Here is a 13852-nt window from a genome sequence, read left to right as displayed (position 1 = left end):
TGTTCGGAGACGGAGACTTCCAAGGGCGCACTTGATTGGGAAAAGACTTGAGGTGAGACGTAAATCCCGTCGTGTTGCTATCTGTGCTCAACTAGGCTACTATACTACTTAGCAAATGTAATAGAATCTATGAACACTCAAACTGTCTTATCCTGGTAACACATTATGAACGGGACAAAGATAAATGCAGATGAGAGCAGTTACTGTGAACCATAATTAGGCTTCATCAAAACATCTGAAAATTTTGGTTCACTTTATAAGCTGTCATAATCTTAGAAACACATGTCTCTGAATGAAAATAATTATTTCGAAGTAGGAAAAGTCAAATCTCAAAAACTACCCAATTAGAAATTAGAGGTTTATTTAGCCTACCTTTTACTATTGTGTGTGCAATGTTTACCCACATTGGGAAAAGACCGCCCCCTTGTGTCCAAACAGGAAAGGTGCATACAACAAAACAGTCAAGGTAACGACACTATGACAGCAATAAAGGCATAGTTTGTTTTATGTACTTTAAAATAATTTCTGCGCGACAAATAGATGACAGCGAGCATTTTCTGATATACATTTACAACATGTCATGGTATTTTTTTTATTGTGCAGCATGTCTGAAAAAGGGATATTCTGAACATAACTTCTGACACCTACTTTATGTGCTTGTAGCATTTTTTTACCTGATCTCGAAGAACCTGTTGATGCACTTCACTATACAAGAAATATTTAAAGGGATAAGTGAACCACTCTAGTCTGGTTTGGGTATAAGACAACCGGATGGTCAACAAACTCCTACAGAGGATTAGTTGTAATACAGCCTTGACTTTTTAACTGTGTCTCCTCAAACAGTGACTTGATTGTTAATGTGAATTATCTAACTTTTGGTACTTTCATATGATTCTTTTGCGTTACATTCTGTGTTGTGAGATATTTGTGTGAGCATTTATTCATGAGAACTGGATTAATATCGATAGCAGTAGAAGTTTATCCACATAATAAAGGTTATATCAGTGATTTTACATGATTCAGTGTATGTGCAGGTGTGTAAATGTAAATCCGTTTTTCCTCAGACAAAGAGCTGCTCTTCCTTCCCTGAGTGGCAGCGTCTCAGCTTCAGGCCCAACAGGATCTTGTGAGCTGGTGAGGTCAGTTTGTGCTCAGGAGGAAGTGTTTTTGATGTCTGACACAGAGTCTGACTCTGTCTAACACACTGCCTATTATTGGACTGATTAATGTTTAGATCAGCTTGACACCCAGTTGAAACCACCTGGGAAGAGTCCTGTGTTGAACTGGACGAGGTCACAGTTGAAGCTGATGTCAGAGTTGATTCCAGCCCCAGCATGTACTGCACAACTTGGCGGGGGTTCAGTGGCACGTCCACTTTACTCTCTGAGGCTCTGCTGGTCTGGTGAAGCTGGTGGATGCTCTCACTGTGGGCATCTAAACTTGGGGAAGGTCTCTGTGTCCCCGGTTCTGGAGAGGAGCTGCGGCTGCTGTCTGCGCTCCCCGGATGGTCGCTCGCTGGGGCCTCCTGCTGGCTGGTTGTGCGACATGGGTTAGGGAATCGGGTTCCTGGGTTATGATGCCGGTGATATTTCACTGGCTGTCTGGTGAAGCGATAGTATGGCTGGGTCCCCAAAACAGGGTCTGGCTCCCCCACTGGCTCACCCTGATGATGGCCTCTCATAGCCAGGACTGAGGCAGAGGAGGGAGAACAAGATGATAAATATAGACATCTAGGGATGAATATAACAAGCTTTGACTGCTTTTTGTTAAAGCAAATACAGAACCTTAGCTCTGGATGTTCTACAGTACAGGCTGGATCTATATGCTCATTTATTATTAATCTGTTTTATAGTGCATAGAAGCCTTGATGCTGCTTGCTGCTGTAGCCACAGAGAGAAAAGCACCACAGACCTTAAGCAAGAGCGAAGCAAGCTAAGAAGAAAAAAAGCATACAACTGACAAGGCAGGAAAAAAACAAAGGACTTGGCAGGATCTCCAACTAAAGTAAAATGATCACAATCAAAACATTGTTCTAATAATTCTTGTAAAATAATCCATCTCAATCGCTCAGTTTTTACAATAATCTACAGGAAAATAGAAAAGGAAGTCTTATTTCCAAAAATAGCTGGAGGAAACGTGTAGAGCTCGAAAGAAAAAGGAACTACAACAGACTCTTGATGTACTTTGCATCTACTTTATCTTCTTAGAAAGCTACTGAGTATAGCTGTTAACTGGAGCATTCAACTTTCTGCATGAGGGAAATTAAATAAATAAAAACTTAGGCCAGTTTGTTACCTTGTATCTGTAGCAACAACTCCAACAAATGTAATTTAAAACATTTCCTCATGCAAGTTGACAATTATCTTACTTAAAATATCAACAACTTCAAGACTCAACATCTATACACTACAGAGGAAATAAAAACATATGAATTCAATTCTATCATAATCTGGTTTGCCTATTCTTTCTACTCAGGAGGAACTGCTCTGTCACTAAGTCCCGCCTACCTGCTCTTTCATTGGCTTCGGGGCTGAGCTGGTCCACTGCCTCATTGGATGAAGACTTGTCAGATATATAACCCTCGCTTGACTCTCTCTTGATTGTTCGATTCTGTTGGAATGACACAAATTGAGTTGTGGGGTTTTCTACAAGTTTTAATAATCTGACATACTGTATTACTAAAGTATATGAGTGATTCATAAAGCAATGGTGATGAATTACTGTTGAATTTAGAATTTATCAAGGACTTTTTAACTTAACAGTAAACCCTTTTTATATCCCTCTGAAATAAATCTTATCTTACTTTTGTGGCTGGAGTTCATGTGGAACAGCTACTGTAAATGTTAACTAATTGTTTTTTATTTATCAGTGGAATGTCAACATAATAGAGATTGACAGGAGGCCATGCAGGTCATAGAGCGGTTGAGAAGCAGCAGCTGTCCAGCGTAAGCGTGAGGTGACAGGCGCTAAGAATCTTAAAACAGGTAAATAAATCAGCAGAAGTTTAGGTGAACTCACATGACCTATGTGTATGTCAATCAACTGCTCCAACTGAACTCATGAAGCACTAACATGCTACATACACCTTCAATGCTAGTCTGTGTTTGGACCGAGCGTTTCCTCACTGATGAACTTACTTCTACTGAGAGTGGCCGCTCTCTGGAGGAGCTTTCATGCTCTGAGTCAGCGTTAACGTCCCCATCCAGGTGACAGGAAGCTCTGGGAGGGGTGTCAGGAAGAGGTGCAGTGGGGGCTGGAGGAGTAGGCGTACGGCTTCTCGGCTGAAGGCCAAAAATTTCGTCATGGTGTGTGATGAGGAACTCAACTAGCACAGCCTGGTAACTGGTCTCCAGCAGTGCGATCATTGACATGTCCGTAGACACAAGAGGGCGCAGCAGTGTCGGCCCAAACACAATACCCAAATTGCTCGGGGACATCTTGTTTTCTTGGTTCTCTGAAACCCTGTGAAGGCAGAGAGCAAAATAAAGACAAGAAATCTAAAGGCAAATCTACTGGACGGTTTTAGTTAACTGTAACTACAGGGATTCTTAACACAGCTGCACGCTCACCTTTGCAGGTGACTCAACAGGTGCTGTAAGGTGCTGTGGCAATAAGAAGGAAGTCTCTGTAGTAGCTTTTGCAGGCTGTTAATGATGTCCATTATCTCATTAGTGTCTGGTGTAGGCTCTCTTTCACTCAGGTGCTGAATGTTTTTACCCACCGCGATGAAGTTATTGTACAGGTCAAAGGTTAGTAAGGGCTCTGGGAGCTGGGAGACAGTGAGGAATGGAGAGATTAATTGTTGGAGAACAGAGAGACAAGTCATGATATATCTTGAGTCTCAAACTTAAATCTGGTTTTATAAGCCTAAGGCATTCATTGAAGTTTTTAAAGGTTACTTTTATGCCTTTATTAAGATAAGGACAGGGGACCAGTTAGGTACTGGTGCCCCCAATTCAATGAAGCTTTTAAATGAAGTACCTCCTTGAAGAAGTGTTTAAGGATTGAAGTGATGTCATGTGGTGAGAGGTCGGAGAGGTCCACCTGGTCCTTTTGAATCTCAAAGGCCTGACAGAGCTTCTGGATTCGGGGCTTGGACCCACTCACACGATACACCCCCTTAGAGAAAAAACGAGTGATCAGACCAAGGATAAACTCAATATCTTGTTTTTCTGAACTTCAAGCACCGTGCTGGTAGATAATACCTGGACAGAGAGGGCGCGACTTTCAATCTCAGAAGTGCAGCGCAGCACCACAAAGGGCACCTCGTCCGGCCTGTCATGTGACATCAGAGACAGGTCCACTCCAAACACGGTCCCCTTCCTGTGTTCACACTCTGACTGACACACTTCCATACACTTCCTGTGCAAAGCCAGGCCGCACTGAAGGTTAAACAAGAACAAGTCAGAGGGTATTAGCACTCTCACTTAGCACCATGTGACTGTATTTCTCTTCAACTGGCCTCATACCTCCTCACATTCCACCCCGCTGACAACAATGTAGTTCTCACAATGTTTGCATTTCACCATCTTGCTCTTCATCTTTCTGAGTTGGTGTGTCAGTGCAGCTCGTGAAGGTTTACGCATCTTCACTGGCTGACCGTCAATGCACTCTTGAAGGAGACCATAGGGATAGAATAATACACTTTAAGTTCCAGTGGGGTTAGTTGAATCACTCTTTAGAAGTATTCTATAATAGAAGTATATACATTCAGTAACAAACCTGATTCTGAGACAATGTCCCTTTCGTCCAGGTCATCAGATGACACTGTCAGGGTGGATGCGTTTTTAGGCAGTCTCTTTGTGTGAGCTTCGGTTATACATTAGAGTAGTCCAGAGAAAGAGAAGAGGGGAAACTGATGGTGTCACTCTTTATAAGGTTAAAAGTGAAAGAATAATCACAGAAACAAATTCAGACTTGCGCGTACCGGGACTGGACAGAGATTCTAAACTGCCTCCCATACTCTCCCCGTCACTGTACCCTGCTTTCCCTGAAGTGCACAAAAAATACATGAGAAATAAGGAGATAAGTTAAAGAGGATCATTTGTCAGTTTATATAACCATGGTTTAATCATGGTGGAGTCCTTACTGCCATCGCTGTATCTTCTGTAAGGGCTTTCATCTGTCACCGGTGAACAGTGATCCTGCTGGGAGCTGGGAGGGTTGCTGGTTTTTCGTTTGTTCCTTTCAGATAAAAAGGATTATGAACGTAAGTTACTGAATAAAAAGTAAACATATGTGGGAAAAAAATGTCATAAATCAAACTCTATGAATTGAATGACCTAAACATCTATATAAATAAGGACAGAGTGAGATTGTTTTCATGAAGATGATCACACACTCATCCTGTTTTCTTTGCAAAATGTATCCATAACTACCAAATTTTTGTTTTCAAGTAATATTAATCTAACTGCTGGCATTAAACAAATACATTTCAATATTTTGATACTCGCAGCAAACACTCCAACTAAAGTAAAAGCAGAGGCAGTCATTGGTCAGTGTACCATACCCTTTGCCCTGAGGAAAATACTCCTGGAAGGTAAATGTTTCAAGAGGCTGTTCTGTGCGACGGTTGCTGAGGATGTAGAGCAGGTAAGGCTCGCCAGGCTCCAGAGACCTGCATGTCAACTCCAGGTTGTGGTAGCCCAGGGGAACCGGCTCTGTCTGCTGCCGCTGGTAGTAGAACATGTTGACTGTGGCCTTCAAGAAGGAGACAAAGTGATTTTACTCCGCTAATAAAACAAACAAATACATCTGCATTAGCCTCATATATAATGTCAGAAAACATATAGGTGCTTGTTGATTTTTTTTTTCAAATAAAAAAAACCATAACAATAAATATATATATTTTTAAAAAATGGATTTAAACATGAATGATGTGAAGAAATCCAAAGGAATCATTTCATTGTTTTTTCTTCCATCATGGAGATAAAACTCCAAAGCATTAAGTGCTGAGATGCTTCAGAAGTAATTACTTTGCTTCCTATAAACAATGACTTACTGCATCCTAATATATATAAAAAAATGGACCAGGTCATTTAGATTTAACATTTGATTAAAATAAGTTAATATGAAAACTACTACTACATGCTATTAATATTTTTTTAAACCAAGTTTAACCATGTAAGCTTCAACATTGCTTCACTGTTCAACCTTTTTGAAAGCATGCAGACTGGGAGACAGATGTTTAGGTTGGTGATTACAAACCTCTTTGAGCACAGTGTCTCCCTGACAGATGAGCTTGCGATTGTGGGAAATAATTCTCTCTTTGACCTTCACTAACTCATCTTGGTGGGTCTTGGCGTCATTCACACACTGCTTGTACAGAAGCTCCGCCTCCGTCACCTGGTGGATTTACAGAGAAGAGTAGAGAGCTAGCTGCTTAAAGGTGCACTCTGGAGTTTTGGTAGAGAAATGTGAACATTGGAGAAGTGTACAGTTTCTGTGGTATATGTTCATAACTCTATACACAAACTGTCTTCAGAGGAACATTTGGTCCCTGGAAATTTTTTGGAATGTAATATGCTACGGCAGAAGTTTTGGTGGTGGGCCCGCTTCAGTGACACTGTAACTCTCCTGGTAGCTTTGTAGCTCCAAACAGTGTTCTAGGAACCCATTTTTCCTTGAAATAAAGTTTATGTTTCAGTTCAGAATATATAGAACATAGAATTGTTTCACTTCTCCAACTTTCAAATTTCACAACTAAATCTGCATAGTGCACCTTTAAGTATCACAAATGTTAATCTTTCAAACACCATAATACCATAATCATTATATACAGTATTTATTGGGTACCAAACTGTACTAGCAGTTCATGTAGCACATAAAGGGGGACACTCACCTTAGTCTGGGCCTCATCCTTGGACTTCCTCCTCTTATCCAGTGTTTTGATTCCAGCAGTATCATCCACAGCTTTAGCAGATATAGCTTTGGCCTTTTCAAGCTCCTCACAGCGCTGGAAGTATTGCTGTCGAGCCTTTTTTAAAGCTGTCACTGAGTCATTCTAAAAACATGCAAGGAACACACACATGCACACGGGAAAATACAGACTGAGCCATATGCAGTTTGATAACTTGGGGAATTTTAGTTTTTTCTTCAGGCATCTACTTGTCTGAAGTTTCTCAAATTGGAATAAATTAGTTTTGACAGTGCAATAAAAACATGCTCAACTTCAACAAATAAACAAGATTCCTCATTCTTTACCATCCTCTTTTGTTCTCTTGCCCACTGATCCTTAAACTCTCTGCGCCATCTTTCAATCTCATTCCTCTTGGCAGCCAAAGCCTTTGGGACAAAAGTATTTGATTAAACACAAAGACGTGTAGCTGCCTGTAAAAGAAAATAATATTTAACACACTTCACTCTTTATATGTGCTGATTCTGTACCTGGTAACAGCGGTTTTGTAGAAGCTCTGAAATCTTTCTAGAGGTCAAACTGTTCTTGATGTCTTGCTCTAGTGCCATTGTGTAGATGTACTGCAGGGGCATTATTTCCTACCAAGACAAGAACAGCTTTAAACAGCTTTTTAATAGTAAATAAGGTGCAAACTATATTGTTCAGACAACACAACTCCATTGCAGGAATTAATTTCAATATGACTCAAGAGTCAAATTAAAAGGTAAACATTTAATAAACATCCAATGAATAAAGCCGTACCTGCTGTGCAACAATGACTTTTGCTCCTTCAGCTGTCTTTAACACATTTTTTGCAAATTCTTGTTCTGTCAACAAAAATGACAGTGTTACACGGAAGATACTGTACATAAATTAAAAAAAAACAAATGTTGCTATAATGCTTAGAGCCTCATTTTAGACCAACTCTGTTATATCCCCAAGTGTCTATGTCCCTTTAGGAAATGGACACTACGCTGTTGTTATTAGTAAACAGTGTTGCTCTGCTATGTGTAATCCATGGTGGTATGGAGCTAAGCTTCACCAAGCATTACTCATCTGTTGCCTTATATGTTCCTCACACAGCTGAGCAGGGTTACTCTTCTGTTGTTTTACATTCTCATTTCAGTCAACAGACATGTAAACCTTGGCAACCCCAGACTGGACACCTGTGCTTGATGATATCAGGATAATCAGTGTCTATGTACTCCAAATGGACCCATCTCCTTTATTACCCTCCTCTGCCCTGCTAATCTGCCTGCTAATCCTTCCCCTATGTGTGCTGTCAGTGAATAGCTCACATGGAGACTGACCCGAACGCTGAGTGCAACAAAACAACCGGTTAAATAACTGTGTTTTTCTTGTTCAACATGTGAAGCAAGGCTCTGATTTACTGTAGTCTGCAGACTACAATACTGTTTGTGACTTTTTTTTTAGGCAGTTACCCCCCAATCTGAACTCTAATCTACTTTTACAAAATGATTAATAGTCTCAACTTTTGACAAATACATGGAACTGCCTTTATAAAACAACCACTTCCACTTGGATAAGAGTATTTTCATGCACTGGGTTCTCAGTTATGAAGACAATACCTTTGCATTTTCTGATCTCCACATCTGCCAGTGTGTTTAGTTTATACCGTAATAGAGGCACGCAGCACAGGTATGTTTTGACAATATTTTGTATGCTACACTACTGTATGCATGTTCACTTACCCAAGCTGATTCTCTTCTCCATCCAGGCCAGGAGGTCTTTGGCATAACGGCACCACATCTTGGCATACTGCAGCGCCGTCTCCACTCCACCCTCGCAGCGACAGAGAGCCAGGTCTGCTTCCTGGGCTGAGAGGGAGTACATCAGCATCACTGCAGGCTACTCACACTTTCAGCTGAACCATCTAACGATTAGGCAGCGTGGGGTTACACCCAACTGCTATAGTCTCTCCTCAAACTCCAACTCAAAGAAACAGCAACTTGGGAAGATCAGGACTGAAAACCCCACCGACTACTGAAAATATTCAGCCAAGATAAATATGTTTAAAAAATCAGTCACTTTAAAAAAAGAGGTGTACACGAACCCAAAACAGGAAACAATGATTGCAAATTGCAGGCCATATCTGCTCCTCAGAACAAAGATCCGGTGGTTTCTAGATGAACTGATACTGTTCTCTTTAACAATCTGTAATCCCAAGTCCCCCCCACTTGGCACAAATGAGGAAGGGACCTTTAAGATGAGGTCTCCAATTGTCAAATCCAAACGGCTTTTAGCTGAATAACTTCCCTCCTCTCCCCTCTTCCTCTCTCTGCCTGGCCCCTCCCTCTAACACCTGTTCACCTCCAGTCAGCTACAGAGAGACAAACTGTGGTTAATGCAGTCACAAACACCACTTAGTGCCAGCGTGCATCAGACACCACCATGTCAGAGCTCTACTGTGCTTCTATGACAACCCTTCCGGCTCTTCCTCTTTGAATCATACCAAAGCAGAACAGATGATGTATGAGTTACAGTTGCTTGGCCTCTCAAACGCTCCCCACTTTATTTACTCTACTCGTCTTTTTCTCTGAGCTCCTTTTCAAGCAAATTGATCACAAAGAAATGTTTTAAAACACGTTTTAGTTTTCCTGGAGCACAGAAACACCTCTCAAACTTTCACTTCTTCTAACAGTCCTAAACACAGTTACAAGTATTCGGTTATATTTTTGACTGAGCAAGCACGCAGAGCCGAGAAGAGTGCAACAACTTCTCTTTTAAGTTCCTCACTGTGACATGCAGATTTAGTTCTGCTCTGTTCCTTTTCACAGACAACCAGTCCAGTTCAAGTTCAATAAAAATCCAAGCAGGATGAGGTTTACTTCTCTGTCATCACAATCCTCAAGAACCAAAGGCAATTCCACAACAATGACAGATTTGTGGCCAAATGATGTGCTAAGGTTAAACTTTATTAGCCTTTCCTTTCTGTGCTTTGTTTTAGAAAGCAGGCTCCACGCAGATTCCTTGCTGCCTCATGGCTATGGTCTTCTCTTCTTGGATTGGGGATTATCCTGGTCAGGTCCAGATTGTGGAGTGACAAGCTTTAAAGAAGCACCCAGTGAGCTTTACCTCCTGGTGTGTCACAGACTGGGGGGTGGGGGGGTTAGGGGATTGATGGGTATCGGATCTGAACTAATGGCAGGACATGATACCAGATTACCAAAGAGCATGTTAATGTGCTTGGCGTATATTTAATTGATTTTCTATGATGTGAAATGTATACCCAAATAAAAAATTTCTCTGTGAAGAGTGCATCAGAGATCATTGTAAGTCTTGGTCCTATGGCCAAAAGAAGACCCTCAAAAACCCACTCACAGACAGAGCTGTGTTTTTAATGTATACTCAGTTAACCCTGGCTAGCTTTCTCTGCATTTCTATTTCTAGTTCTCTAAACACTGTCTGTTCCTGTAATTGCTAATCTCTTACTCCTGTGCTGTGACCTGTGGTGTATGTCTGAGCGTTTGGCAAAGACTTCCTTTATAGACTGTAAGTAAGACTAGACTAATTTGTCTCCTTTATATTAGCAGTAAAAGCCAATTTAATACTAACGTCGCCTCTTTCTGCAGGACCCTTCTGTCACTTCTTGTATCTGAGGTAAAAACTGGGAGCAGCTGGCAGCTGCTTTTATCCATTCCCTTTATCCTAATCTTATTACCACAGGACAATTACAACTTGCAGCTAAATAGAGGAAAAATAGTGAAAAGCGAGTCCATTTAGGGTCACATGCAAGCAACAGCTCCTGAACGCCATTACTAATGATCTGTGGAGATGTCAGATGTCAGTCACAGGGTGGATTAGGGAAAATGAATCTAACAGTGATCTAATCATACCAAGATAGTGGAGACACACAGCACATATGAGCTTCACAGTTTACATAGACTAGACATGCACACAATTCACACATTCACACACAAGATCATACACACACCGCCATACTTCATTTGTTCTTTCTTCATCTCTTTGTCGCACTAATAATACCTGATTGTTTTCCATCGGCTTCACTGGGCTCACCACGTTTCAGTGTACAAAATGTATCGTCACCCTGTTGGAAAAAAAAAAAATCATACTATTACTTAAAAAAAAAGGCCTTATATCATCCTCTGAAGTCAAGTTTCTGTTGGTGGTTTTCTAAATTCAAACAAACAGACACACCTAGAAACAGAGATCTTTCATATTAATTGCATGAACTAGGTTTGAATTCCTTACAGTCACAGCTTGTTCCTCTTTGACCTCTCCACTTTCTGCAGAGTTGGATTCTGAGTTGGACTGTGACTCAGTGTCTGACAGCACATCCTCCCCTGCACTAAACACAGAAATACTTTATTGAGAGAGAATCACATAGTCAAATAGCAATGCCCAAGGCTCAAGGTTTATTACAAGTACGTCAGCATTCTTTTCCAAGAATGAACCTTCTGTCATGTTTCCAAGTGCACATCTGCCAGATAGATAAAGGCGACACACCAACATCACACGCTGTAGCATGAGCTGATCATTAAAACAAAAAAGACAAGAATATGAGACAATAAGTATGAATTATTCAGTCAAAGTGATTGGAATATGGCTCTAAAATGACAAATATATGTGAAAAGTATCATCCTGTGTGGTTTCCGACAATCAGCCGGGTAAACAGCATCAGTAAATGACGCCTCACTAACCACTGTCGTTCAGAATTCAGGTCAAACTGGAAAAAAAACATCAAAGTGATGCAGGAGACGAAATAGAAGGTTACATAGTTTGTAAATGTGTCGTACTTACGAAGATAATAAAGATAGATCGAGATTATCAAACTCTCTGAAGATCTCGCTGTATCGTTTGGTTTCAGATCTATGATGCACCTTCTTCACCTCTGCAATTAAAGGAAATGGAAAAGCTAATACTGATATCTCAATTGTCTGTTAGTTGTACCGTACATTAAACATAACTCAACATTGTATGGTTTGAGCACACAGACAAACTGACACTATCTCAAAATAACACAAATGTTCAAATAACTAACTGGAGTATGGACATGTATTGTGAAATTAAAAAAGTATGAAAACATTGCAGATTACTTCAAGAAATCACCAAATAATAAGATTTGTCGTTGTTGAGGTAATCGAATCTTGCAGTAAAATGCTTGTGCATGACTTAATAGATGTTTACTTAAGGAATCTGCTATATGCACAATGTACAACATGATATTAGAACATTAAAAACAAACACTGAGATGAATGATTCTGCTAATAAGACAAAATATAGAGTATAACTTATTTCTTCACTGAAGACACATGAACAGAATTTCTTTGAAATTTCTGAGAAAGAAAAGTGTTTGGCTGAACACAACTTACAGACAAATCTGTTGCATTTTGAAACAAAAGTTTAACCTTTAGAACTTATTCTACAATTCTTATTTAATAAGGATATAAACTAAAAGGGAAAAAAAGACCATTTGCAACAGTTGTGACATGTGAGAGAAAGCAATCTCTCTCTCTCTCCATTCTGGTCAACCACATCCTGGTTGCAGTTGGTGTCATTTCTCATAACGAACATAGACTCCTTGTTTTTCACGTCAGCAGTCTTTCAGTGTGTTCACTTTAAGAATAAGAAGCAATAAGACGTTTCAACAAAACTTGTTTCAATTCAAATTCTTATTCAGTCTTATTTTTTTAGTGTTTTTATTCTTTGCATCTTATACTTTTGAATCAGAGTCATTCTGAGAAGAGTTCCTGAACAGAGACTTAACAAACATTCTCCATGGATGTGAAGTTTTGACACAACAATCTGAAAGCATTTCCCTTCATTTTCTCTTTAGGCTACTGAAGAGACAAATGTAATGAGTTGAAGTACATTTAACGTGATGCCAAGCATTGCCTCTAAATGGTGATACTTCCTCGCTGTGGCCTCACATCACATTCTTTGTGCTCACCTGTAGCTTGAGAGGACTCCTCGTGTGGCACTTGATCTTCCATCTCTGCCATTTTCCCACAGGAGCAAGACCCTAGTTATGTCACTCATACATCATCTGCCCTAAAGGTTTACACTACAATACACCTATGTTTGTCAAACGTTAGGTCAACAGGAACTATGCAGTGATGTGTTGACACACATTGAAATCTAAATTATTAGAGTGCAGCTCTGACCTTGCTGCTGTTTGTGCTTTCAAAAGGAGCTTCTTCTGGCACAGTGGATGTTGGCCAAAGTTTTCACAGCCATGGGAAGAGGAAGTGAAGCTAGCTGTCACTGTAGGCCCCACCTACATTCTCACATCACCCATAGAGGAGGTGCCAGCATGTTTGAATTGTATTGCCGTCACAAAAACGATTTCAGAGCTCATTGAAGTAATCAGGGTAGTTTTTCAATTGCAAACCATTTTAAAGCATATCATTCAACTTATAAACAGATGTTTGACCTCAGAATGGGATGTTTGACCTCAGAATGGGCAGTATATTGGACTGACAACACAGTTAAAATTTCACAAGTAATGCATTATATGAATAGATACAATTCAATTCTTTACCTCACTTATAATAAGAGCACATTCCAAAAAAATATTGTATTTTGAATTAAGTTATTCTGAATGTTCTACATAAGGGTGACTTCAAAAATATCTACTTTTAGATCTGAATAAACCCATTGAACCTTATTTCAGTGAAACAACGGCCAACAAGATAAAAGAAGTAAAAGTCAGCTCAGTGCTACTTACCTGCAAGGCTTCTTGCCCAATGATTCAAAGTGAAAGTTAGAGATAGGTTTATATGCAGTCAGTGGTTCACTGACTTTTTAGAGGTCTATATGCAGTTCTCACATTACATGAAATCTAGATAACAGACTTAAAAAAATAACTGATAGGGGTAAGTGTTTCTTTGTAAATACAGGCTTTATATCTAGCCTTCTCTTTGCAGATGATTTCACTTTATTTAGATTGAACTGCTGAGGTTGATAAGTGATTGT

At 40.1% G+C, this 13852-nt stretch overlaps 1 protein-coding gene across 1 annotated transcript; it reads right to left on the bottom strand.

Annotated features, from left to right (window-relative positions):
- Nucleotides 1-487: 487 nt before the first annotated feature.
- On the bottom strand, nt 488-13633 carry gmip (GEM interacting protein). The gene is made up of 21 exons (XM_020640935.3): nt 12828-13633; nt 11678-11768; nt 11129-11225; nt 10901-10964; nt 8608-8733; nt 7658-7722; nt 7387-7494; nt 7204-7284; nt 6842-7003; nt 6208-6345; nt 5510-5700; nt 5090-5184; nt 4928-4990; nt 4723-4809; nt 4470-4612; nt 4206-4382; nt 3982-4119; nt 3570-3769; nt 3138-3462; nt 2508-2610; nt 488-1689 (listed from the first exon to the last, which is right to left on the bottom strand). Exons 1-21 carry the CDS (start codon nt 12877-12879, stop codon nt 1061-1063), a joined length of 3135 nt encoding a protein of 1044 aa, XP_020496591.2. The 5' UTR covers nt 12880-13633; the 3' UTR covers nt 488-1060.
- Nucleotides 13634-13852: the final 219 nt, after the last annotated feature.

The sequence above is a fragment of the Labrus bergylta genome, chromosome 16 (assembly GCF_963930695.1).
Source record: "Labrus bergylta chromosome 16, fLabBer1.1, whole genome shotgun sequence".
Lineage (NCBI taxonomy): Eukaryota > Metazoa > Chordata > Actinopteri > Labriformes > Labridae > Labrus > Labrus bergylta.
This window is presented reverse-complemented; position numbering and strand designations above follow the sequence as displayed.

Coding starts and splice junctions, on each gene's coding strand:
- gmip (XM_020640935.3), bottom strand. CDS start 12,879: ATGGCAGAGATGGAAGATCAAGTGCCACACGAGGAGTCCTCTCAAGCT. Junction 3,770..3,981: donor TTAAACACTTCTTCAAGGAG/GTACTTCATTTA, acceptor ACTGTCTCCCAG/CTCCCAGAGCCCTTACTAAC. Junction 1,690..2,507: donor CGAAGCCAATGAAAGAGCAG/GTAGGCGGGACT, acceptor CCTCTGCCTCAG/TCCTGGCTATGAGAGGCCAT.